Here is a 26507-nt window from a genome sequence, read left to right as displayed (position 1 = left end):
ACACCCCTGCACCAGCGGGGTTCGAAGACAAAGAACCTGAAAGCCCGCCCAGTAGCCAAGGAACAGCCTCAGTATTGGGGGATTCAAACATATCGATTGGGAAAAGACCCAATCGATTCCGAGCAGGTAAAGGGATCCGCCCAAAGGGGCGCGGATCCCTGGGACCTATAAAAACAGGTCCGACACATAGTTCGTTCTTCTTGTCCAGCCCTCCTCTCTCCTTGACCAGCCCTCCCCTGTGGACCAGCACCTCGACCAGCTTTTGCCAAGAAGACCTTGAACGAGAGAGAGAAGAGGTTTGGGACAGCAGCCACCAGCAAGTAAGTGTCTCACAACGATCGCTACCAGAGATAGACACTCCTGACCCCTTTTAACTTATACCAACCTGAAGTCTGCAGACCAGAGCAGAGCAAGAGGCCTTGTTCCCTGATCCGGCAGTTCCTTCGAGATAAGTATTTGTTTATTTAGCGGTAGGAATAGTCTAATCCTCTTAGCGTGTGCATGGGTAGTTTTATAATTGTATTATAATAAACTCAGTTGTTTGAACTTACTAATTAGTGTATGGTTTTATTGCTTTGAACTTCACCTTGAAACTTGTGGCGGTATCTTAACGATACCTGGCGACTCCAGAGCTAAGCAAAAAAACAAAGCCAAATTGAGTGTTAAGCACTCTCACCCAGAACGAGCAACAGATGCCTTGTATAACTCAGCTTACTACAATTTTCCAACTCCCCAAATACTCAGCAGATTGGGTCCTCCACCTTGACAGCATGCCCTTTTATTTCACTGGTGGACATATGACCCATGATTCCTGGCACAGCCACAATGAAGACAAATGTTCAGACCGACTAAACGCTGATATAGGACGACATATCCAGAGCAAAACACACCACCAGCTGAATGTTCTGTATCTCCAGACAATAGCATGGTCAACTTTGACAATAGCTTTCACTTTGATTAGTTACTAAATTAGGACAATTGGTCAATTTGTTCTGGTTTGTTCGAATTACACTAACATCTCCTATGGGGCTAAACAGCTGACTTTTAATACAGAACAAGGCAGCAGCGGGGTTCAATACCCGTACCGGCCTCCCCAAACAGGCACCGGAATGTGGCGACTAGGGGCTTTTCACACTACCTTCATTGAAGCCTGCTTGTGACAATAAGTGATTATTATTATGGTATTGGTCATCATTGATCAGAGGATATGTTATCTTGTAATGACAAAACCATACATTATAATGCATTTAATGTATACTTTTGATATCAACGTGCAGCGGTGCACATGTTCCCTTTAGGCAGCAATGTGTAATTGTTGTGTCTTCCTTCAGTTGAGGCTTACTGTTCTTACACTGTTCTTTAAGTCAGTTAAGGGGCCAGACTATCTTTTCTTAATAATGTGATAACTGAAATCAATTAGAAGGTCAGTTTGTTGTGGGAGATGTGCTTCCTTTAAAAATAGCACATTTACAGGTGCATCTGTGTGATATCTAAATTCTGTCTCAGCAGTTTCCCCGAGTCATATTGCACAAGATTCATTGGATGTCATGTTAAAGTATGCGACTTGAAATGTGAAAGCAAGTGATAGGTGTAGGAAGTTTAGGCTCTATGCAAGATCTTGAACATAGTGTAAGTATATTATATTCATTATTAACTAACCCCCACCATCACATCAAGGTCAAGAGAGGGTCAGGGTTGGTTAAACTACAGAAACCTTGAAAGTGACCCTAACCCAATGTTCACAAGAGCAGGAAGAGGCCATTTCTGGTGGCCACATTGATGGGTGCCATTTAAATAAGGCTTGCCACTTCCAGCTCTGATCTCCTAATCACATGTAGCTGTGGGAATTGTTGTAGGAAGAAACCCTATAATTCGTCGTCTCCAACAAAATGCTGAGCCCCAACAGGGTTGAGATCCAGAAATAGTCTCAACAACATACCATCGACAACTTGGGAGAATCTCGCCTACAGTATCGAAATCAAGAACGATCAATTAGAACATTTAATAAAATGTCAAATCAGGTACAGAAAGTGAAATGAAAAGAGTGAAAGAAAGATTAGATCATGAAAGGATAATAAAAGATACAGAAAGGAAAAGTAAAAAAGCTTTTTTTTAAAAATGTCCAGTAGGATGGGACAGCACCACAAAGTCAATTGGGGTGAGCCAGAAATCCTGAAAATTGTGTGTTCCCACAGACCTAATCCAGTTGTTAGCCTAATCCAGTTGTTTGTTCTGAGATTCAAGGAGGTAGTCCAGTATGTTCTGGAGGCCCCTATCATTAATTTTTAATCTGTCTTCCAACCTTCTACACCCCATTAATAGGGTGGTTATTTACCTGCACAGTAGCCAGCCAGCATATCAATTAGATTGGCTGCTGAGTGGAAAACAAATGAAAAGAAATTCCAGTATGAAGTACAATAGGATCACTGTGCCCGCAACACCAGGGCCAGAATTCTCCCCTGCCCGGCGGGGCGGGAGGTCCCGGCATACCGGAGTGGCGAGAACCACTCCGGCGCCGGGCCTCCCCGAAGGTGCGGAATTCTTTGCACCTTTAGGGGCTAGGCCCGCGCCAGAGTGGCTCCCGCTCCACCGACCGGCGCCAACGGCCTTTGGCGCCACGCCGACCGGTGTCAGGGCTGGCCGAAAGTCGGCGTGAGTCCGCGCATGCGCCGGACTGTCAGCGGAGTGTCAGCGGCGCATGCGCGGTGGAGGAGGTCTCTTCCGCCTCCGCCATGGTGGAGGCCGTGGCGGTGGTGGAAGAAAAAGAGTGACCCCATGGCACAGGCCCGCCCGCCGATCGGTGTGCCCTGATCGCGGGCCAGGCCACCGTGGGGCACCCCCAGGGGTCAGATCACCCCGCGCCCCCCCCCCCCCCCCCCTCCCCAGGATCCCGGGGCCCGCTCGCGACTTCGCTGCTTCCGCCGGCACCAGAGGTGGTTTAAACCACGGCAGTGGGAGAGGCCTGACAGCGGCGGGACTTCGGCCCATCGCGGGCCGGAGAATCACCGTGGGGGGCCCACCGACCGGCGGCGCGCGATTCCCCACCCCGCCAATTCCCGGGTGGCGGAGAATTTCCGCCACGGCGGGGGCAGGATTTACGCCGGCCCCGGGCGATTCCCCGACCCTGCAGGGGGGGTCGGAGAATACCGCCCCCAGGTTCTTCAGCAGTTTCTGCTTCACCCATATCTTGCCAAATTTTGTGTCCATGTCAGGCCCATTGGATTTTATGATAAATACAAAATATAGAATATCTACCTGCCTTATTTCCCTTCTCCTTTGAGGTTCAGCCAAAAAACTTTGGGAACTATCTTGCTAGATAATTGATTGTGACTGTAATGCCCATTTATCATGCTGACACAAATATACATAGTATATAGTTTATCAAAAATGAAGAACTTCTCTTACATGTATCTTAGGTGGGGAAGATTTCCAAATGCTCCTTGATCAATATGCACAAGAAACTTTGCTTTATCAATTATTCTGCAAAACAAAAGAACAGAGTGATTGATTATTACTCTATTGTGTAAGCTGCCCAGCACAAACAAATTGTTAATACGGTGTAGTCAAATTGAAAATGATTGTATTGTAAATCATGGTGAATTATTGATTGCAGCCATTATAAAGTATATTTAAAATTCTGTAATTTATATGCATTAGATATTACAATCTAAACTGGAGATTTCAAAAAAATCTATGGAGTTACTACTTTCTGAGGGATTTTTCTTAAACCCTGAAGCACTGTTAAATCTTTATACTCACCACATCACATACAGGATTCTCCATCTGAACCATGAGATAGAATTACAACAAGTGAAGCATTGATACAGATCTCCTTCATTCGAGGACTAAACGTAGATTTCTTTGATATTTCATCAAATATTAAAATAAACTTGCTTTCTGGTGGAGTTTGATCTCATAGGATGGTAACATGTTTGTGCTTACAATTGTGTGAATCGCTATGGTTACAACAGGCCTTCACTTGTGCAGTAATTGAATGTACAGGTATTTAAAAAATTTTGACCATAACTAGCTCATGACAAACCTCATGCTGAATTGCTATCTCATTGGCATGGAATAAATTCTATGTTCTACATACACGGGAATATCATTCAGAGTGGGCAGCACGGTAGCATTGTGGATAACACAATTACTTCACAGCTCCAGGGTCCCAGGTTCGATTCCGGCTTGGGTCACTGTCTGTGCAGAGTCTGCACATCCTCCCTGTGTGTGCGTGGGTTTCCTCCGGGTGCTCCCGTTTCCTCCCACAGTCCAAAGATGTGCAGGTTAGGTGGATTGGCCATGATAAATTTCCCTTAGTGTCCAAAATTGCCCTTAGCGTTGGGTGAGGTTACTGTGTTATGGGGATAGGGTGGCGGTGTTAACCTTATGTAGGGTGCTCTTTCCAGGAGCCGGTGCAGACTCGATGGGCTGAATGGCCTCCCTCTGCACTGTAAATTCTCTGATAATCTCTGATAAAAATGTTATTAACGATATGTCAGAGAATGTAAAGACAAAATATGCCATTAGGTGCAAAATAACAGACGTGATTTAACGCGCAAAAATGAGTCCTGTTTTGGGTGCGTGTGGAGGGTAGTGCACAGAACGACCCTATTATCAAACGGGATCTTTTTTGGCCTTGGTGAGGAACGCTGAGCTCCTCAGTGCAGTAAATTAAGGTAAGTGCAGCCTCGACGGGCTGTTCCTCACTGGCATCCATCCACAAATATTCATTTCCTCCACCACCGATGGAGAGTGACGGCAGTATGTACAAGGTGCACGATAGGAACTCACCAAGGCTCCTTACACAGCACCTTCCAACCCCATGAATACTATCATCTGAAGCACAAGGACACCAGACAGAATGGAATACCATCAATGGAAGTTCCGCTCCAAGCCACTCACAAACCTGTCTTGGAAATCTATCGCTGTTCCTTCATTGCCGCTGATGCAAAATCCTGAAACTCCCTCCTCGAGAGCATTGTGGCTCAATTACGCAACATGGTCTGTAGTTGTTCAGGAAGGCAGCTCACCACCAACATCTCAAGGGCAATTAGGGATGGGCAACAAATACTGGCCTAAACAACAATGTTCACCTTCCATGAATGAATTTTTAAAATATCATCGGGCTATTGGAAAACTTTGATATTTTAATTCACTCCATAGGAGTCGTGAAAGGTCCATGCTTGAACTGTGGAATACACAATCATGAGTTTCTAAAGGAAGGTTGGAAGGAGTTTGCTCAAAAGCTAACGGAAGGACTTCCATAAAATCTTGTACTTAGGAAAATAGCTGGAACAATGAAGAGAAACCAGAATGAATGCTGGAGACCTGTGAGTCGGATTGCCACTTCGTATCCACTTTACTCTGCCACATCTCTTCCGTGTCTGTCTCCCCGACTCAGGCTTGGTGAGATCCAGGCAGCACAGCTGCCTCCAAAGCCCAGAGTCACAGCCACCTCCCCAAAATCTGAAGCTAAGAGCTTGCAAGTTTCATAGAACATAGAACAGTACAGCACAGAACAGGCCCTTCGGCCCTCGATGTTGCGCCGAGCTTTGTCCGAAACCAAGATCAAGCTATCCCACACCCTGTTATTCTGGTGTGCTCCATGTGTCTATCCAATAACCGCTTGAAAGTTCCTACAGTGTCCGACTCCACTATCACAGCAGGCAGTCCATTCCACACCCTAACCACTCTCTGAGTAAAGAACCTACATCAGACATCCCTCCTATATCTCCGACCCCGAACCTTATAGTTATGCCCCCTTGTAACAGCTACATTCACCCGAGGAAACAGTCTCTGAACGTCCACCCTATCTATCCCCCTCATCATCTTATAAACCTCTATTAAGTTGCCTCTCATCCTCCTTCGCTCCAATGAGAAAAGCCCTAGCTCCCTCAACCTTTCCTCATAAGGCCTACCCTCCAATCCAGGCAGCATCCTGGTAAATCTCCTTTGCACCCTTTCCAATGCTTCCACATCCTTCCTATAATGAGGTGACCAGAGCTGCACACAATACTCCAAATGTGGTCTCACCAAGGTCCTGTACAGTTGCAGCATAACCCCACGGCTCTTAAACTCAAGCCCCCTGTTAATAAATGCTAACACACTGTAAGCCTTCTTCACGGCTCTATCCACTTGAGTGGCAACCTTCAGAGATCTGTGGACGTGAACCCCAAGATCTCTTTGTTCCTCCACATTCCTCAGAACCCTGCCGTTGACCCTGTAATCCGCATTCAAATTTGTCGTACCAAAATGAATCACCTCGCACTTATCAGGGTTAAACTCCATCTGCCATTTTTTGGCCCAACTCTGCATCCTATCAATGTCTCTTTGCAGCATACAACAGCCCTCGATCTCATCCACTACTCCACCAATCTTGGTGTCATCAGCAAATTTACTGACCCATCCTTCAGCCCCCTCCTCCAAGTCATTGATAAAAATCACAAATAGCAGAGGACCCAGCACTGATCCCTGTGGTACACCGCTGGTAACTGGTGTCCAGTCTGAAAATTTTCCATCCACCACCACCCTCTGTCTTCTATGTGGTAGCCAGTTACTTATCCATTTGGCAAAATTTCCCTCCATCCCACACCTCCTTACTTTCTTCATGAGCCGACCATGGGGAACCTTATCAAACGCCTTACTGAAATCCATGTATACGACATCAACTGCTCTACCTTCACCTACACACTTAGTTACCTCCTCAAAGAATTCAATCAAATTTGTGAGGCAAGACCTACCCTTCACGAATCCATGTTGACTATCCCGGATTAAGCTGCATCTTTCCAAATGGTCATTAATCCTATCCCTCAGGACCTTTTCCATTAACTTACCGACCACTGAATTAAGACTAACTGGCCTATAATTACCAGGGTCATTCCTATTCCCTTTCTTGAACAGAGGAACAACATTCGCCACTCTCCAGTCCTCTGGCACTATCCCCGTGGACAGTGAGGACCCAAAGATCAAAGCCAAAGGCTCTACAATCTCATCCCTTGCCTCCCAAAGAATCCTTGGATATATCCCACCTGGCCCAGGGGACATGTGACCCTCAGGTTTTTCAAAATTGCTAATACATCTTCCCTCAGAACATCTACCTCCTCCAGCCTACCCGTCTGTATCACACTCTCATCCTCAAAAACATAGCGCCTCTCCTTGGTGAACACTGAAGAAAATTATTAATTCAATGCCTCTCCTATCTCTTCTGACTCCATGCACAAGTTCCCACTACTGTCCTTGACCGGCCCTCACCTCACCCTGGTCATTCTTTCATTTCTCACATAAGAGTAAAAGGCCTTGGGGTTTCCTTGATCCGACCCGCCAAGAACTTCTCATGCCCCCTCCTAGCTCTCCTAAGCCTTTTTTTTTTAGCTCATTCCTTGCTACCTTGTAACCCTCAAGTGACCCAACTGAACCTTATTTTCTCACCTTTACATATGCTTCCTTATTCCTCTTGACAAGACATTCAACCTCTTTTGTGAACCATGGTTCCCTCACACGGACATTTCCTCTGCCTGACAGGGACATACTTATCAAGGACACGCAGTATTTGTTCCTTGAACAAGCTCCACTTTTCATTTGTGCCTTTCCCTGACAGTTTCTGTTCCAATCTTATGCTCCCTAAGTCTTGCCTAATTGCATCATAATTACCCCTCCCCCAATTATAAACCTTGCCCTGCCGATGGCCCTATTCCTCTCCGTTGCAATTGTGAAAGACACGGAATTATGGTCACTATCTCCAAAGTGCTCGCTCACAAACAGATCTAACACTTGGCCCGGTTCATTACCCAGTACCAAATCCAATGTGGCCCCACCTCTTGTCGGCCTATCCACATATTGCGTCAGGAAACCCTCCTGCACATACTGTACAAAATCTGTCCCATCCAAACTGTTCGACCTATAGAGGTTCCAATCAATATTTGGAAAGTTAAAGTCACCCATGACAACTACCCTGAGACCTCCACACCTATCCATAATCTGCTTTGCAATTTTTTCCTCCACATCTCTATTACTATTTGGGGGCCTGTTGAAAACTCCTAACAATGTGTGTGACCGCTCCTTTCCTGTTTTTAACTCATTAACTATTTGATGTGATGCTCTGTATACCTGTCAGTGAAAAGTGAGACGAATAATCAGATTCAAGAGTTGGTTGGCAATATTACTGAGCTTGAGGTAAGCTTGGTTTTATATACAAGCACATTCGGGGTGGCCGTTTCCAAAGAATTTAAGGTGTGCAATTCCTTAACCTGTCTCCTGCTCTTATTTGTTCTCTGGGGTAATTTTTGATTGTCCATATACAGGAACATTGTCTTTTGGGGACACCTATCTGAAATTCAGGAATGCAATCAACCAATTAATTTAATCACATTCAGAACTTGCAAGTATTTCTCACATGTCTATCCAGTGGGTGAGGTGCCTGGGAGGTGGGGAGGGGGGGAAGAAAAATAATGTATTATTTTGCTCCACACTTCAAAAGTACTTAATTGGCTGTAAAACACATCCAGAAGCCATGAAAGGCTTTTTAAACTGTGTCACCTAATTTGTGACTCTCTCACAAGAGGATATATCCATGCTATCCAGCCCCCTCAGGATCTTCTATGTTTCAATAAAGATCACCTCTCATTCTTCTAAAGCCCAACTGGTGTAGACCCACCCAATTCAACCTTTCTTCATACAATAAGCCTTTCATTCCAGGAATCAGTCAAGTGAACATTATTCAAACTGCTTCTGATTAAATTATGCAAATAAGGAGATCAAAACCATACACTGTATGCAATACCACCAAGGCTCCAAATGGCTGCAGCACACTTCCCTACTTTTATATTCTTCTCCCATTATGAAAAATGCCAACATTCAATTTGAATTCTTAATTACTTGTGCAGGAACATTTAATGTAGCACCTTATCAAATGCGTTTTGGAAATCCATGTACAGCACATCTACAGGTTCTCCTTTATCAACCTTGCTTGTTACTTCCTCAAAGAAATCTCATAAATTAGTCAAGCATGATTTCCTTTTCACAAAGCCATGTTGATTCTCTCTGTCTGATCTATTAAACATTTCTAAGTATCTTGCTGTTAACTCCTTAATAATGGATTCTAGAAATGTCCCCATGACACTTGTTAGGCTGACGGGTCCATTGTTTTCTGCATTCTCTTTCCCTCCTTTTGTAAAAGAAAAATTGTGTTAAATTTGCTAATTTCCAATTCACTGGGACATTCTAGAATCTAAGGAATTCTGGACGATTATAGCCAATGCCTTTACTATCGCTACCGCCATTTCTTTAAAGACCCTAGGTTGCAGGCCATCAGGCCCTGTGGACTTGTCAGCCTGTAGGTCTAAGTGTTTTCCCTGTACCATTTCACTGATGATGGTGATTGTTTGGAGTTCCTCCTTCTATGTCATTTCTTGATTTTCAAGTATCTTTGGACAATTTTCCAAGTCTTCTACAGTGAAGTAGTGAATTCTGGATGGTGTGTTAAAATTAGCCTGATTGCTTCTGCATTTTCACATTTTTGCAAGAAGTCTAAGGCTTTTCTTAAAATGCAATGATATTTTTATAAATGTCTCTTGCATAAGAGCAGTGAGACAATAGTTATCTTTCGAGGTAGATAATTTATACAGGTTCCTACTTTGTGATATCATTTGAGTCATGTTTGGTTGAGAGCAGCGTTAGAACTTCGTGAGGGAAGGAACATTTAACTAGACTGCAGCCACCATCTGTCCTCACTGGTGTTAAAATGACTCATAAAATGCAGAAACATTTGGTCTCCAGCTCTGGGAGAAACTACTTTTTTCACCATGCTGATTCGGCTGTATTTATATAGAGCCATTCAGAACCTCAAGGTGTCCCAAAGCACTTCACAGCCAATGAAGTGTAGTCATTGTTGTCGTTTGGGAAACAAGGCAGACAATGTGAGCACAGCCAGTTCTGACAAACAGCAATGAGACCCCCACCCTGCGCAGCTTCAATTTCCACTCCAACTAACACCAGGGTCTAGCGTCCTCAATTGTACAAATAAATGCTGTTCAAGATGACCCATCACTGTCTCAAGGCAAGTAGGGAGGGAAAATAAGTATGGCTTGGCCAGGGTCAGACATCAGTATTAAATATTAAAATCACACAGTAACGGCTACACTAACAGCAGGCGTTGAGGTCTCCACTGCTCTCAGCAGCATGATTCGCAAATCAGAACTAAATATTCCATGAGAAAAGAAACCCTGAGTCTGTGAGTAAATGAAAAGGAGAATCAGGGAAAAACGGTACGGAACAGATCATTCGGCCCAACCAGTCCACGCAGTGTTTATGTTCCACTCGAGCCTTCTCCCATTTCTTCTTATTTAAATCTTCCATCATCACCCTCTATTATATTCTTCCTCATCTAGTTTTCTAACTTTTCCTTCAATGTATCTATGCAGTGGTTAGCATCCCCACCCCTGAATCAGAAACTCTGGTTTCAACCCGCACCCCAGGACTTGGTGGCTACAGAAGGTCCATGTGTGGCATGGCCAAGCAGGTTGTTTGTCAATCTGTAAGTCGTTCCAATACACCTATGTCAGGTGGTAAGAGCAGGAGTGTTTCCTGTTCAGGAGTGTGTGGTAGCTGCAGTACAAAGCATACCTGGCATTAAAAGATTCCACACGCAAGCATTTGCCGTGGGCTCTTTGGCAAGAGTCCTCCTTGTTTGGAGGGATTGCTAGAGGGAGAAAGAGAAATAAATTTACATTATTCACTTCAACCATTCCCTTTGGAAGTGAGTCCCACATTATCACCAGTCTTTGGGAAAGAGTTTCCTATTGCATTTTTTAGAGGACATCTTAAACTGATAGCCTCTAGTTATGCACTTCCCCACAAGAGGGGATATTCTCTCTCTATCAATAAAATAGAATCATAGAGTCTCTGCAGTGCAGAAGGAGGCCATTTTGTTAAACCTTTCACAATTTTAAAGATCTCTATTAGGTGACCTCTGAACCTTCTTTTTCAAGAGCAAAAAGACATGGCATATCAAATCTTTCCTGATATGTACACCTCCACATTTCTAATAAACCCTTGTAAACCTTTCATATACCCTCTCTGTCGCTATATCCATTTAATGATTTGGCATCCAGAACTGCATGCAGCACTCGGAACTGTGGTCTGACCAAGTTTTGTTTCAGGTTGGACATAAGTACTGCACTTTTCAATTCAATCATTTGAAAAATAAAGACTAGTGCTTGTTTTTTTATTGCCTTGCTATGCTGTGGTCAATCATTTTGTGATATACATAAAAATATCAATACTACAATGTTTAAATATCATAACTACAATGTTTAACTATCAATACTACAATGCTCTGCTAATTCTGAGGGTTTACGTCTCAATGCATTTTGTAATGTCAGATGTTGCATATATCAAAGCATCTTAAATAACTGTGGGCCATTATCATAGAATTTACAGTGCAGAAGGAGGCCATTCGGCCCATCGAATCTGCACCGGCTCTTGGAAAGAGCACCCTACCCAAGGTCAACAACTCCCCCTTTCCCAATAACCCAGTAACTCCACCCAACACTAAGGGCAATTTTGGACACTAAGGGCAATTTATCATGGCCAATCCACCTAACCTGCACATCTTTGGACTGTGGGAGGAAACTGGAGCACCCGAAGGAAACCCACGCACACACGGGGAGGATGTGCAGACTCCGCACAGACAGTGATCCAAGCCGGAATCGAACCTGGGACCCTGGAGCTGTGAAGCCATTGTGCTATCCACAATGCTACCGTGTTCCCCTACATTATGTATTCTCAACAAGTGTGATTAGTGCGAACATTCAAGAAGAGACTCTATCATGTTGTCTTCAGGTCATCAACACTGCATGCACAAAAGCAAAATATATTTGGAAACTTATGATCATGCATTTTTGCAAGCATTGAGGAAGTTCTGTTTTTCCTTCAGCCTACTTGCAAAATTTGCTGACACAAATTGCAACAGAGAATGGATTTAAAATGACACAGGAGCCCCTTCTCTCCCTGGCTAAAATGTCCACCCGCAATCCTAATTATGCTAGGAGAAGAGTTAGGTGTTTGGAGGTGAAGGCTTACGCCCCTCCCTTGAGACGAAGTCTCACCTGAGCGAGCTGCTGGTCAATCGGATGGTTTAAGGTGAGGTGACCAGGGAGGAGAAATCGAGATTTCCTCCCACACCACCCTTGGCCAATATCAGCCCGTACAGCTGAAGCTGCTGGGATTCCTCACTGGTGTGAGTCACCAACCACCCCCTCCCCGCTCCCCCCACCCCACCCCTGCCTCAGCAGTGGGATGGGACCCTTAACTGGGGGTTAATTGGCCAAAGACCTCAATAGGCCGAAGGAATTGAAGGCTGCTTCATGGTTCCTATGTCCACCGTTTAAGTGTTAGTGTAGTTAGACAAATTATATTTTTCTAATTTTGGATTAAAGGCACTTACATAAACTTTAAGAAAATAGAAAAAATATACAGTAACACAATACACAAAAGATATAAGGGCAGATAGTATGGTTACTGGCATTTTATAATTAAGAATATTTCCTTTGTTTACTTTACGATCAGACTTATCCATTCGCACTCACATGGACAAGAATGAAAATATTTAGCCAGCACTCATCAAGCAAAGGCGAATCAAATAAACAATAAAGTACATAATGTAGTGATATGCCTGTAGGTGGTGTTGTATATAGTTGGTGGTCTGACCTCTAACCAGCAGATGATGGTACAGATCCACCATGTGGTCTCGAGACAGTGGCCATGTGACAAAGCACTCTGATATAAGTCAGGGCAGATCCAATGATCCACAGAATGTTGTAAGACGTGCAAAGGGGCAGTTCAGGGGAGTATAAAGAATATGATAACTTGCTCTGTATCTGTTCATTACCTTACCATGTGTGTATTAATAAAATCATGCTCTGGACAAGTCACAAGTAGTTCTGTGCATTCCTTGCTAGACAACGAACAATGAACACAACACATAATTGGCCTGGAGATTTCCACTTGTTTCTGCTCTATTTTTGCACTTTAGTTCAGTCAAGGAATTGATAACTGTATGCCAGGAAATAGTTTGCTGTACTTTAAAAATCTCAGTTATTTAGATGTGGGTCAGCCACAGGAGGTGGATTGATATTGTGCTTAAAAATAAATATTTTAAATATGCATTCTTCTGCAAGAAATCCATTTGCACTTTTTTTACTCAATCTGTGCAAAGTTATGCCCTTAAATAAGACCATGAGACATAGGAGCAGAATTAGGCCATTCTGCCCATCGAGTCTGCTCCGCCATTCAATCATGGATGATATTTTTCTCATCCCTATTCTCCTGCCTTTTCTCCATAACCCCCGATTCCCGTATTAATCAAGAACCTATCTATCTCTGTCTTAAAGACACTCAGTGATTTGGCCTCCACAGCCTTCTGCGGCAAAGAGTTCCACAAATTCACCACTCTCTGGCTGAAGAAATTCCTCCTCATCTGTTTTAAAGGATCGTCCCTTTAATCTGAGCTTGTGCCCTCTGGTTCTAGTTTTTCCTGGAAGTGGAAACATCCTCTCCACATCCACTTGATCCAGGCCTCGCAGTAGCCTGTAAGTTTTAATAACATCTCCCCTCATCCTTCTAAACTTCAACAGTACAGAACCTGAGTCCTCAACCTCTATTTCTCCTTCCAAAGTGCATAACGTCACACTTATCCACATTGTATTCCATCTGCCACTTCTTTACCCATACTCCCTGCCTGTCTAAGTCCTTCTGCAGCCCGCCTGCTTCCTCAATACTACCTGCCTCTCTACAAATCTTTGTATCATCTGCAAACTTAGCAACAGTGCCTTCAGTTACTTCCTCCAGATCATTAATGTATATTGTGAAAAGTTGTAGTCCCAGCACCGACCCCTGAGGAACACCGCGAGCCACCGGCTGCCATCCTGAAAAACACCCTTTATCCACAGTCTCTGCCTTCTGCCAGTCAGCCAATCCTCTATCCATACCAGGATCTTATCCTTAACACCGTGGGCTCTTAACTTATTGAACAGTCTCCTATGTGGCACCTTGTCAAAGGCCTTCTGGAAATCTAAATGATCAGGTCCACTGGTTCTCCTTTGTCTAACTTCCTTGTTACTTCCTCAAAGAACTCAAACAGATTTGTCAGACATGACCTCCCCTTGACGAAGCTATGCTGCCTCAGTCCTATTTTATCATACACTTCCAAGTACTCCGCAATCTCATCTTTAATAACAGACTCTAAGATCTCTATAATTTCCCATCTTCTGCCTCCCTACCTTCTTACAGTATTATATTAGTCACTTTCCAGTCCTCTGGGGCCCTTCCTGCCTCCAGTGATTCCTGAAAGATCACCACCAATGCCTCCACAATCTCCTGAGCTATCTCTTTTAGAACCCTGGGGTGTAGTCCATCCGGTCCAGGTGATTTATTCACCTTCAGACCTTTCAGTTTCCCCAGATCCTTCTCCTTAGTAATGGTCACTGCACTCACCTCTGCCCCCTGGTTCTCCTGGAGCTCAGTCTTCTCACTATGAAGACTGATGCAAAGTAACTATTCAGTTCATCTGCCATTTCTTTATTTCTTATTATTACTTCTCCAGCCACATTTTCCAATGGTCCAATGTCTATTTTTGCCTCTCTTTTACCTTTTATATATTGAAAAAAAACTCTTCCTATCTTCCTTTATATTACTAGCTAACTCATACATCATCTTCTCCCCCCTTATTGCTTTTTTAGTTGTCCTCTGTTCGCTTTTAAAGGCTACCCAATCCTCTGGTTTCCCACTAATCCTCGCCACTTTGTATGCTGTTTCTTTAGCTTTTATGCTGTTCTTGACTTCCCTCGTCAGCCATGGATGCCTTGTTCTCCCCTTAGCATGTTTCCTCCTCCTTGGAATGAATTTCTGTTGTGCCTCCCGAATAACCCCCAAAACACCTGCCATTGCTGTTCCACTGTCTTCCCTGCCAGGCTCCTTTTCCAATCAACTTTGGACAGCTCCCCCCTAATGTCTTTGTAGTGACCCTTATTTAATTGTAATACCATTACATCTGATTGCAGCTTCTCCCTCTTAAACTTCAGGGTAAATTCTATCATATTGTGGTCGCTGCTCCCTAAGGGTTCCTTCATCTTAAGTTCTCTAATCAAGTCCGCCTCATTACACATCACCAAATCCAGAATTACCTGTTCCCTAGTAGGCTCTGTAACAAGCTGCTCCAAAAACTATCTCTTAGGTGTTCCACAAATTCCTTTTCTTGGGATCCACTACCAACCTGATTTTCCCAGTTACCCTGCATATTGAAGTCCCCCATGATTATTGTAATATTGCCTTTTTACATTCCTTTTCTATCTCCTGATTTATTTCCTGCCCCACATCCTGACTCCTTCTAGGGGGCCTGTACATAACTCCCATCAGGGTATTTTTTACCTTTGCGATTCCTCAACTCTACCCACAGAGATTCTATGCCTTCTGATCCTATATCGCTCCTTGCTATCAATTTAACTTCATTCCTTACGAACAATGCAACCCCGCCTCCTTTGGACAAGAGAGGTCTGTCAATACCTGGTAAAGGACAGGAAGAAAGATTGAAGAATGGGTGCTGCAGATGCAAGCAGGCACATAGATCAGAAATCCAGAGTGCGACAAGTACAGATCACAGCCAAGCTACTGAATCACAGCATAGGAAACCAAAGGAATCTTCATTGCCACTTCCAGAACTGTTCCCAAAGTGGGGAAGGTTCATAACATGCTCAACACTGGAACAAATGGAGGAAGAGATTCCCCGGATATGGAACGGCTTCAGACTTGCATAAGAACGACCAGAAGGATCAGATCAGTGCTCAGTCTGCACAGTATGATCAATAGCAGATATAATTGTTATCAATGAGACTTTGTGTTCATCTGAGGAAGTCCGTCAGGAATTAGATTCATACAAGTCTTCGAAAACTGTGATCATTGAGTGAACAAAATGTCATAAGAGGCAAAAGCCATGTGAATTCATGGATTCATATATAAACGTTCTGGACACATTCATGGAGAATTGTGGCTATAGGATCCTCAGAGAATCAATACACAATCACATTATGGTTAGGGTCATTGATGAAACACTATCAGATCTTTTGTAAATGAGGGAAGATTCAACTCTCACAAAGTCTGTACAAATAGCACAACAGAGTGAGTTTATGAAGAGAAACAAAATGATTGTTTGTGGAGAAACTGTGTCGCTTGGACAGAAAAGACAAAATGCAGTGAAGCAAAAGTCTGCAAAATTGTGAAAAATGCGCCAACCCGCCATCTTGTGATGCAGTCGGTAAGAAGGTATGAATGTCCAGCAATGGAGCTGAGTGCAACCACTGTGGGAAGTTTGGACATTTTTAAAATAGTCTGCAGATCCAAAGTTCCTGTAGCTCATAGGAAGAAAGAGATAACAATGAAACAAAGTAAATTTAAGTAGTGGAAGAGCCACAGGAAAAACAAATAATTTTCTTTGAGGAATTCAGAGAAACAGGGAACAATTATTAGAGCCTTAAATTAGATGTTGATGGCAACCCCACAGAATTCAAACTAGCTCCTGGGGCAGTTGTTTCAGCATTATTTGATGACATGAAATGGCTTGAAAATATCACATTACAATCATCCTCTATTTACTTGCAAGGTCCAGGAGGGACTATACTATAAGTACGAGGCCAATACTTGGCAAGATTAAGATCCAAAGATAAATAAATTGTGGAACCTGCCTTTGTGATAAAGAATCAGGAGCCATCATGACTGAACAGAAAAGCATGATTGCAGTTGAAGCGGATTTACAAGGTTAATGAAATTGCTGATGAAAAATCCAGTGAGATATTCAGGAATTAATTTTCAGCCCTATTCTCAGGCTTAGGAAAGCTGAAAACAGAATATCACAAAACTCTTAAGGGCAGACATTAAGCCTTTATGCCTCTTTACAGTGAGAAAGGTACCTCGCCCACTTCTGGATAAAGTCAAAAGCATGATTAAACACATGTAACACCAAGGGGTCATCTCTCCTGTCATCATACAAAGTGGAGTTCACAGCAGAAAAGTCCAATAGTTCAATCAGAACCTGTGTGGACTTGACTCAATTAGGTGGGGTTACAGGATTAAAAGGACAGGGCAGGGAGTGGGCCGAGGTCGGGATCTCATTCGAAATTGCAGTGTAAACTTGATGCACCAAATGACTTCTTTTTGCACTGGAGAGATTCTGTGAACTCTGTAAGATCAAAAATCTCTTAATATCACCAGAAATCCTGCAGCACTACGATCCAGAGTTGCTAACATTTCTAGCAATATTTCCATCATCTCAAGACTTGGGTGTAGTGCCACTTCAGAGTCAAAAAGGTGGACAGGAAAGGCCTTTTTATATCTAAATCTCCTCATGATCTCTCACGGACATAGAAAAGGGGTGTGCGATATCGAGAAAGAAACAATAGCAGCTATATGGGCTTGTGAGACGTTCTCTGATTATGTCATGGGATTCAGGTTTAAAATTTCAACTCACCACCAACATTTGGTGACCTTTCTTAACCTAAATTAAATTGCAAAATAGCCACCAAGAATCCAACATTTTAGATTGAGACTTATGAGTTACAATTCGGTTACTGAGTACATTCAAGGGAAATACCAGACAACTAAAGATGCATTGTCATGAATTTCAGTGGAAGGAGTTAAACTGGAAAATTTTAATTTTATTGAGGAAGTAGAAAATACTCCCAGCCACTGAGAAGAGATTATGAGAAAATAAGCAAGTACGACAGCAAAATGCATGAAACTAAAAGTATTGCCAGAACGCATGGCTAGAGTATACTCGTAAAAACGCAAAACAAGCAAGTGAGGAATTAATGTTTGCTGATAGACTAAAAACTATTTCTCCAATGCATTGAGGAATAAAGTACAAGTTCTTTTCACAAATGAACAAGCTATGACTGCAATTGTCATTAAATGTGGCCAACATTTATTGCTCATCCATAATTTTCCTTGAGAAGGTGGTGGTGAGCTGCCTCTTTGAACCACTGCAGTCCATGTGGTATAGGTACACCCATGATACTGTTAGGGAGGGTGATCTGGGATTTTGACCTAGCAATAGTGAAGGAACAGGTATATATTTCCAAGTCGGGATAGTGAATGGCTAGATAGAGAACTTCCATCTGGCAGTGGTCCATGTATCTTCTGTTGTTGTCCTACTTGATCATTGTAAGATTGGAAGGTAGGAGTCTTGGTGAGTTCCTGCAGTGCAGCATTTAGATGGTACACAGTACTGCTACAGAGCATCAGTGTCGAAGGGAATAAATGTTTGTAGATGGAATATGAATCAAGCAGGCTGCTTTGTCCGGGATGGTATCAAACTTCTTGAGTGTAGTTGGGGCTACATTCATTCAGGCAATTGGAGATTATTCCATCACACTCCGTGGATTGTCACCAGGCTTTGAGGAGTCAGGAGGTTATTGAAGGATGCCCTTGTAGCCACAGTGTATATATATATATATATGGTTAATCTAGCTAAGTTTCTGGTCATTGTTGGCCCCCAGGATGTTTATAGGGGCCAAAAAGATTAGTATAGAGAGCGTATGGGTGGGGTTAGGGGGGCATCAGTTGTCATGGATGGAGCATGGAGGGTGTGTGGAGGGTTGAGGGATGTTGCATGCTTTATTTGTTTATATATATAGGACACAGTGCAGGAGCCCTTAAGCAGGCCTTCCACCCAGCCTGTCATTAGCCTTCATCCCCAGCATTCCCCTCAGTTCTTCCAGTCCCCACACCCTCTCCCCTCCCTCAAAGGACTGGCAATCCAATGTCTGGATGGCAATTTTTAAAGTTTGGATTTGTGGAGCCAGGGATTCCCCCATGTCTGCGCAGCCAACCTGACAGCAAAAATCTGGGTCCTGGTCTGATTTAGAAAGGTCTAAATTTGTTACATTGCAATCTACGTTATAGCCAAAACAAACTGCCTGGAGTTAGATTAATGAACGTGACAATGCAAGTTTCTGACTTGAAAGCTACAAAATAGATTCTACATGCTGCAGCTGATTTCTTTTTCGTAGCTGTAATTCACTTTGTTGTGAGAAGCAAAATATAAATAGGCAAAGTGTTAAAGACAAATTTTGGAGTTGCTAAAATGGTCCAAATCCAGGATTTGCAGTTCCCCTAGTCTCATTCTCAAAATCTGCATAGAGACCGCCTCTGCAATTAGAATTAGAATTAGAATTAGAACAGTACAGCACAGAACAGGCCCTTCGGCCCTCGATGTTGTGCCGAGCAATGATCACCCTACTTAAACCCACGTAACCCGTATACCTGTAACCCAACAATCCCCCCATTAACCTTACACTACGGGCAATTTAGCATGGCCAATCCACCTAACCCGCACATCTTTGGACTGTGGGAGGAAACCGGAGCACCCGGAGGAAACCCACGCACACACGGGGAGGACGTGCAGACTCCACACAGACAGTGACCCAGCCGGGAATCGAACCTGGGACCCTGGAGCTGTGAAGCATTGATGCTAACCACCATGCTACCGTGAGGCCCCCTAATGCTAGTGCAGCCAATTTGGTATGGAGCCATATACAACTGTGGCTGATCTCCATTCTATACTGAACTAATTATGGGCAGCCGGTTGTTAATAAATGTGTAGCATTCCTGAACTATAAATGGAAAAACTGGACAGAACTGGTGCACTGGCTTATGACCTGTGGTTAAAAAAATGCAACTTGTGGATTCCAGGTAAAGTATGTGGCTACATTGCTACCATAGGATGAAGAGCAAGTCAACAATCCAGGATTTAATGGTAGCAGGTGGGCTCATTGCACCTATTTCTGAACTGAAAATAGCATGAACACAGAAGTTAATAGAAACCAGAACTCTTTTGAGGACTGGCACGACTGGAGCGGTAGTTCTGACACAGATATTGGGCACGATTCAACTAAAAGTGAACAAATTCCCACAGCGAGCCCGTTAGCCACATGTTTCCCGGCACTCGCAGCGCCGAGAATCACATGGCAGTAAGGGGAAAAGTGAAAGGCAGAGAAACCAAAGTCAAAATTGAAAAATGGGTGACAGGACAGAATACAGAAACTGTGGTGAACTCAGTGAATGGGTCCAGAGTGTCGAAGAGAAATAAAACACAGGGAGAGTGTACAAAACATGACCGGACAGATGGTCTGAGAAAGCAGGGCAGAGAGCAAAGAAAGTCGAGAGTAAACTGCGTTTATTTCAATGCAAGAGGTCTGACGAGCAAGGCAGTTGAACTCAGCATGGATGGGCACATTGAACTGGGATATTATAGCTATTATTGAGACATGGCTAAGGGAGGGGCAGGACTGGCAACTCAATGTTCCAGGGTATAGATGCTATAGGAAAGATAAAACAGGAGGCAAGAGGTGTTGTAGTTTTGATTAGGGACAATATCACAGCAGTACTGAGAGGGGATATATCTGAGGGTTCACCTACTTAGTCTATATGGGTAGAACTGAAAAATAAAAAGGGAGAGATCACTTTGATAAGACTGTACTATAGGCCCCTAAATAGTCAGTGGGAAATTGAGGAGCAAATATGTAAGGAGATTACAGATAGCTGCAAGAAAACAAAAGGTGGTAATAGTTGGGGACTTAACTTTCCCAACATTGATTTGGATAGCCATAGCATCAGGGGTTTGGATGGAGATAAATTTCTCATTCCATATGTGGATGGCCCGACTAGAGAGGGGGAAAAACTTCACCTCCTCTTAGGAAATAAGGCAGGACGGGTGACATAAGTATTGGGGAGGGATCACTTTGGGACCAGTGATCATAATTCCATTAGTTTTAAGATAGCTATGGAGAATGATAGGTCTGGCCCAAAAGTTAAAATTCTAAATTGGGGCAAGGCAAATTTTGATGGTATTAGACAGGAACTTTCAAAAAATGATTGGGCAAGTCTATTGGAGGCAAAGGGATAGCTGGAAAGTGGGAGGCTTTCAAAGTGTGTTAACCAGTGTTCAGGGTAAGCACATTCCTTTTGGAGTGAAGAGCAAGGCTGCAGAAATAGGGAAGCCTGGATTATTTGGGATATTGACGTACTGGTCAAAAGGAAGAAGGAGGAATATGATATGCATAGGAAGCTGGGATCAAGTGTATCCTTTGAAGAGTATTGAGATTGTCGGTGTTATGGGCCAGCGTTTAGAAACTCCAAAGCATATTATGGAGTTCACCTGACCTATAACTTTGTTGAATCTGGCTAGCATGAGTACAAGAGCCTTCACTTGAGGTGTGACTCAACAGTCTTCCTGGACACTTTAATCAAAATAAGCTTTATTCTAAGTACTTAGATAACATTTATATAAACACACAGCAAAAATTGTTATCAATTACAAACATAAGGATACCCCACAGCTATAGTAATCAACGTTTTTTTTCCTGGAACAACTCTTTAAAATGAAAGCATAGAAAGACAAAAACAACATATTTCATTCTCCCTGAGTCCACAACAGTCAAATGTGAAAGCAAAAACAAAAACAAAAACAAACCTCACAGACAAAGCCCAGCTCCACTCACAAAATGACATCACTGAAGCCATGTGATAAGACAAAAACCTTTCTTAAAGGAACACTCACATGACAGTTGGAGTAGAGTTAAGTGATAAATCAGCAGGGCAAAAAGGGGGCACTGGATTGCTTTGGCAGAAAAGGCAAAGGAGAATATAAAGAGCAAATACATAAAGAGCAAAAGAGTAACTACGGAGAGAGTAGGGTCTCGCATGGATCTACAAGGTCATCTGTATGCTGATCCACTAGCGATGGGTGAGATCCTAGATGAATATTTCTCATCAGTATTTATTGTTGAGAAAGGCATGGATGTGAGGGAACTTGGGGAAATAAATAGTGATGCCCTGAGAGTGTACATATTACAGAGAAGGAGGTGCTGGAAGCCTTAAAGCGCATCAAGGTAGATAAATCCACTGGACCTGATAAAATGTATCCCAGGACATTGTGGGAGGCTAGGGGGGAAACTGCGGGTCCTCCAACAGAGATATTTGTAGCGCTGAGATTGGAGTGTAGCAAATGGTGTGGCTTTGTTTAAGAAGGGCTGCAGGGAAAAGCCTGAGAACAACAGACTGCTGAGCCTAACATCTGTGGTGAGTAAGTTGTAAGAAGGTGTTCTGAGAGACAGGATCTACAGGCATTTAGAGAGGCAGGGACTGATTAGGGACAGTCTGCATGGCTCAAGAATGGAAAATCATGTCTCACGAATTTGATTGAGTTTTTTGAATAGGTAACCAAGAAGGTAGAAGAGGGCAGTGCAATCAACATTGTCTACATGGACTTTAGCAAGGCCTTTGTCAAGGTACCGCATGGTAGGTTGTAGCATAAGGTTAAATCTCATGGGATCCAAAGTGAGGTGGCCAATTGGATACAAAATGGACTTGATGTCAGAAGACTAAGGGTGGTTGCAGAGGGTTGTTTTTCAAACTGGAGACCTGTGACCAACGGTGTGCCTCAGGAATCAGTGCTGGGTCCACTGTTGTTTGTAATTCATATTAATGATTTGGATGAGAATTTAGGAGGCACGGTTAGTAAGTTGGCAGATGATACCAAGATTGGTGGCTTGTGAACAATGAAGAAAGTTATCTTGGATTGCAATGGGATCTTGATCAATTGAGTCAGTGGGCCAATGAATGGCAGATAGAGTTTAATTTGGATAAATGTGAGGTAATACATTTTGGTAGATCAAACCGGGAAGCACCTACTCAGTTAATGGTAGGGTGTTGGGGAGAGCTATAGAACAAAGAGATCTAGGAGTACAGGTTCATAGCTGCTTTAAAATGGAGTCACAGGTGGACAGGGTGGTGAAGAAGGCATTTGGCATCCTTGGTTTCACTGATCAGAACACTGAATACAGAATAGGGACATCTTTGGAAGTTGTACGAGACATTAGTAAGGCCACATTTCAAAGACTGTGTACAGTTCTGGTCACCCTATTATAGAAGGATATCATTAAACTAAAAAGGGTGCAGAAAAGATTGACGAGGATGCTACCGGGATTTGATGCTTTGAGTTATAAAGAGAGGTTGGATAGACTGGGACATTTTTCCATGGAGCATAGGAGGCTTAGGGGTGATCTTACAGAAGTCTATAAAACAATGAGGGGCATAGATAAAGGTAGATAGTCAACATACTTTCCCAATGGTGGCGAATTTAAAATGAGAGAGCATAGGTTTAAGGTGAGAGGGTAGAGGTACAAAAGGGTCCAGAGGTGAATTTTTTTCACACAAAGCATGGTGAGTGTCTGGAATGTGCTGGAAAGAGGCAGTAGTAGAAGCGAGCACAATTTTGTCTTTTAAAAAGCATTTAGACAGTTATATGGGTCAGATAGGTATCAAGGGATATGGGCCAAATGCGGGCAATTGGGACTAGCTTCGTGATAGAAATTAGGCAGAATAGACAAGTTTGGCCGATTTTCATGCTGGAAATCTTGATTACTCTAAAACTCCATCCACGATAAGGGGCCTAAGCAGGGAACGCGTGGCCGAGGCCGCACATAGCCCCGTTTTGTGCACGGAGGAGCTCCGTTTGTCAGAACTCCTCAATGCAGCGAGATATTGGGCACCATTTTTAAATGGCGTCCCAATCTCCAAGGCCCCTGACACGACCTCCAAACCCCCAAGCCCTAACACCCTATGGGAGTGTCCCTGATCCTCCCTCCCCGCACCCCCATCCACAACACCCGTATGGGGCACCTCCAGCCCGATCGCCAGTGCACAACAAATGTCAGCATGGCACAATGGCAGTACCAAGGTGAAAGTGCCACCTGGACAGCTTATAGTGTCAGGCTGGCATCCAGGCAGCACCAGAAGTGCCAGGGTACCATCCTGCCCAAAGGGCATGCACCTGGAGGCCTTCAATCCCCTGGGAAACCCCACAAGAGCCTTTCCGTCCAGTCCCCATTTGTGGACACCTGTGCTGAATGGTGCTGGCCCGAGGTCTCCGAGGCGAAGAAGATAGCTCCCATGCCGAGGATAACTTAGGAATCTGCCCATTAAAGTGAGATTAGCTGTTTTGGTTTAATATGGAGTTTTACTAATGAGTGATCCCACCCACAATGGGCTAGATTTACATCACGATATCTCGTGATATCGCTTTAGACCTTGCAAGGTATTGTGAGCCAGGTAGATCCTGGGAACGGGGACTCCTGGCTTTTATCGGCCGGCTGTGCCATGGCGAGCTGCTTTTCGGTCACAGTATGGCTGTTGGATCGCACCCATTGTTCACTATGAATTGTACGGAGAGTAGAACTGGTTTTTGGTCATAGTACGCAACGAGTGTAAGTGAATTGCAGCCCATTTTACATTCTGACTGGTTTTCTCCTCCGCTGAAGTTTATATTAAAGCATTAAGCAAGCTGTCTATTTGCCATCGTCCATTTTGCATTTAGCAAAAAACAAAATTCACCCCCATTAATTCCATGCATATGACATGAAGGACAAACACATACCTATCTTCTGATTATATTCATTAACAGCTTTGGCTTGGCTCGCCAGTTAGTAATTTACAACATGATTTATTGCTGTCTTGTGGTATATTGAACATCTTCTGACTAAAACATCACGCTGCACAAATTAGGCTATTTTGTAATCACTGGATCAGATGATGGTGAAAATATTGGAAAGTACACAGCCCGTATGTCAAAGTTCTTCAGCATTTATCTACAACACAAGCTGTTCACCTTGTATGTTTTACACAAATAAACATTAACACAAACAAACTTTAATACTGAATGTCGTGATAAAAGAACCCTCAAGCAAATACTGTACTTTTAAATTCTCCAGCCAAAGCTGGTTACACAGTGCAGTTACTTACATTTCTTTAAGATAGGGTAGGTTGACAAAGGTTTTTTCTTCAATATTCTTCAGAACATCATTCTGTAGCACCCAACTGTCATATGCAAAAAACCATAAAAATGAGATTAAAAATTAATGTAACGCAAGTGGGAGAAATGCTATTTCTAAAGATTTCAATATTATTTTCCATATTGCCGTAGGAATTCTTATTACAGTTATTACATAAAATCATAGAGTCATTATGGCACAATAGGAGGCCTTTCAACTCAGTGAACCCATTATAACACTTTATAGAGCAATCCAGTTAGTCCTATTCCCCTGCTCCTTCCCTGTAGTCCGTAAGTTTATTTTCCTCAAGTTCCAATCTGTCATGATCTGCAGATCTGCATGCACACAAAGGGTTAATGTAGAATCAGTACAGATAAGAGATCACAACAGGGGTATAAAGCCAGCCTCATTCTGAGTTCCCATCTCTTTTGGGTGTATTGTGACAAGGGGATCGAAGTATAGATTAGCTCAGAGTGTTTGTGTAGATAACCATAGTTACTGCATTTAGATCTTGTTAACCTTATTGCTAATATTAAAGTAAAGAACTCACAATATTATTGTTTTAGTTACTCAATAACTCTTTTGATATTACTGGACGACTTTGAGTCTTTCTCATCAAGATTCAGAGAATCTCATCAACAACAGTATTGAGTAACATACATTACATTCAGTAGTATAACATAACATACCACCAGAAGTGTAATATTTTTTATTTAAAAAAAATAAATTTAGAGTGCCCAATTCATTTTTTTCAATTAAGAGGCAATTTAGCATGGACAATCCACCTACCCTGCACATCTTTGGGTTGTGAGGGTGAAACCCACGCAAACACGGGGAGAATGTGCAAACTCCACAAGGACAGTGACCTAGAGCCGGGATCGAACCTGGGACCTCGGCGTACTGAGGCAGCAATGCTTACCACTGCGCCACCGTGCTGCCCACTAGAAGTGTAATATCACATGGTACCAAATTAATTGATTTTTAAAAAACAGCACCAGTTAGATTAGGTTAGAAAAAATAAATAAAATAAAGTACCAACTGCTTGACTGTGGAAGGCTTTGCAGCATTTGGATCCTCGATGACCAACCGATTCGATGGATAACGTTCAAGCTCCACGGCAGCTGAAAACTACCGGTAACTTAAGTAGTAACTGGCGAATGTTTAAACAGTCTCTGAAGCAAGAAGAATATCAATGCTAATGTCCCTAACAGGTCAGCAAGCTGTAGAGATCTGTACCTCCTTTAATTACTAGGAAGATGAAGCCAAAACTAAATTTAATGTGATAGTCGCAAAATTTGAAGACCACTGCAAAATGCAGACTAATGAGATCTTAGAAAGATTTAAATTTCATAGTAGGTTCCAGAGAAACAGCGAGCCAATCACTAATTTTGTTACAGACCTCAAGTTACCAGCACAAGCCTGTAATTCTGCTGATTTATGAGACACAATAATCAGGGATGGATTAGTTTATGGACCATGTGATGAAAGTTTAAGGGAATCACTTTTACAACAAAATGATCTAACTCTAAAAACTGCAATAAAAAAGTGCATATCGCATGAACAAATATAAAAAATCAGTACCTTGAATTTATCCAACGAAGAAACGGCACAAAAACGTACCATAAGGTAGAG

At 43.0% G+C, this 26507-nt stretch overlaps 1 protein-coding gene across 5 annotated transcripts in view; it reads right to left on the bottom strand.

Moving 5' to 3' along the window:
• LOC119973089 (lutropin-choriogonadotropic hormone receptor-like) overlaps positions 1-26507 on the bottom strand; it is a 230980-nt gene that overhangs the window by 49632 nt on the left and 154841 nt on the right. For 3 of the 5 annotated variants that reach the window (XM_038810620.1, XM_038810603.1, XM_038810610.1), the window contains 2 exons: positions 24847-24921; positions 3406-3480 (listed from right to left, as the gene is read on the bottom strand). In XM_038810620.1, the coding sequence (XP_038666548.1) occupies positions 3406-3480; positions 24847-24921 (150 nt within the window). Of the gene's footprint in view, positions 1-3405; positions 3481-10620; positions 10697-24846; positions 24925-25910; positions 25990-26507 lie in introns of those variants that run through there. The other 2 variants (XM_038810629.1, XM_038810639.1) reach the window with 2 other exon arrangements.

Source organism: Scyliorhinus canicula, chromosome 1, assembly GCF_902713615.1.
Source record: "Scyliorhinus canicula chromosome 1, sScyCan1.1, whole genome shotgun sequence".
NCBI classification, from domain to species: domain Eukaryota; kingdom Metazoa; phylum Chordata; class Chondrichthyes; order Carcharhiniformes; family Scyliorhinidae; genus Scyliorhinus; species Scyliorhinus canicula.
This window is presented reverse-complemented; position numbering and strand designations above follow the sequence as displayed.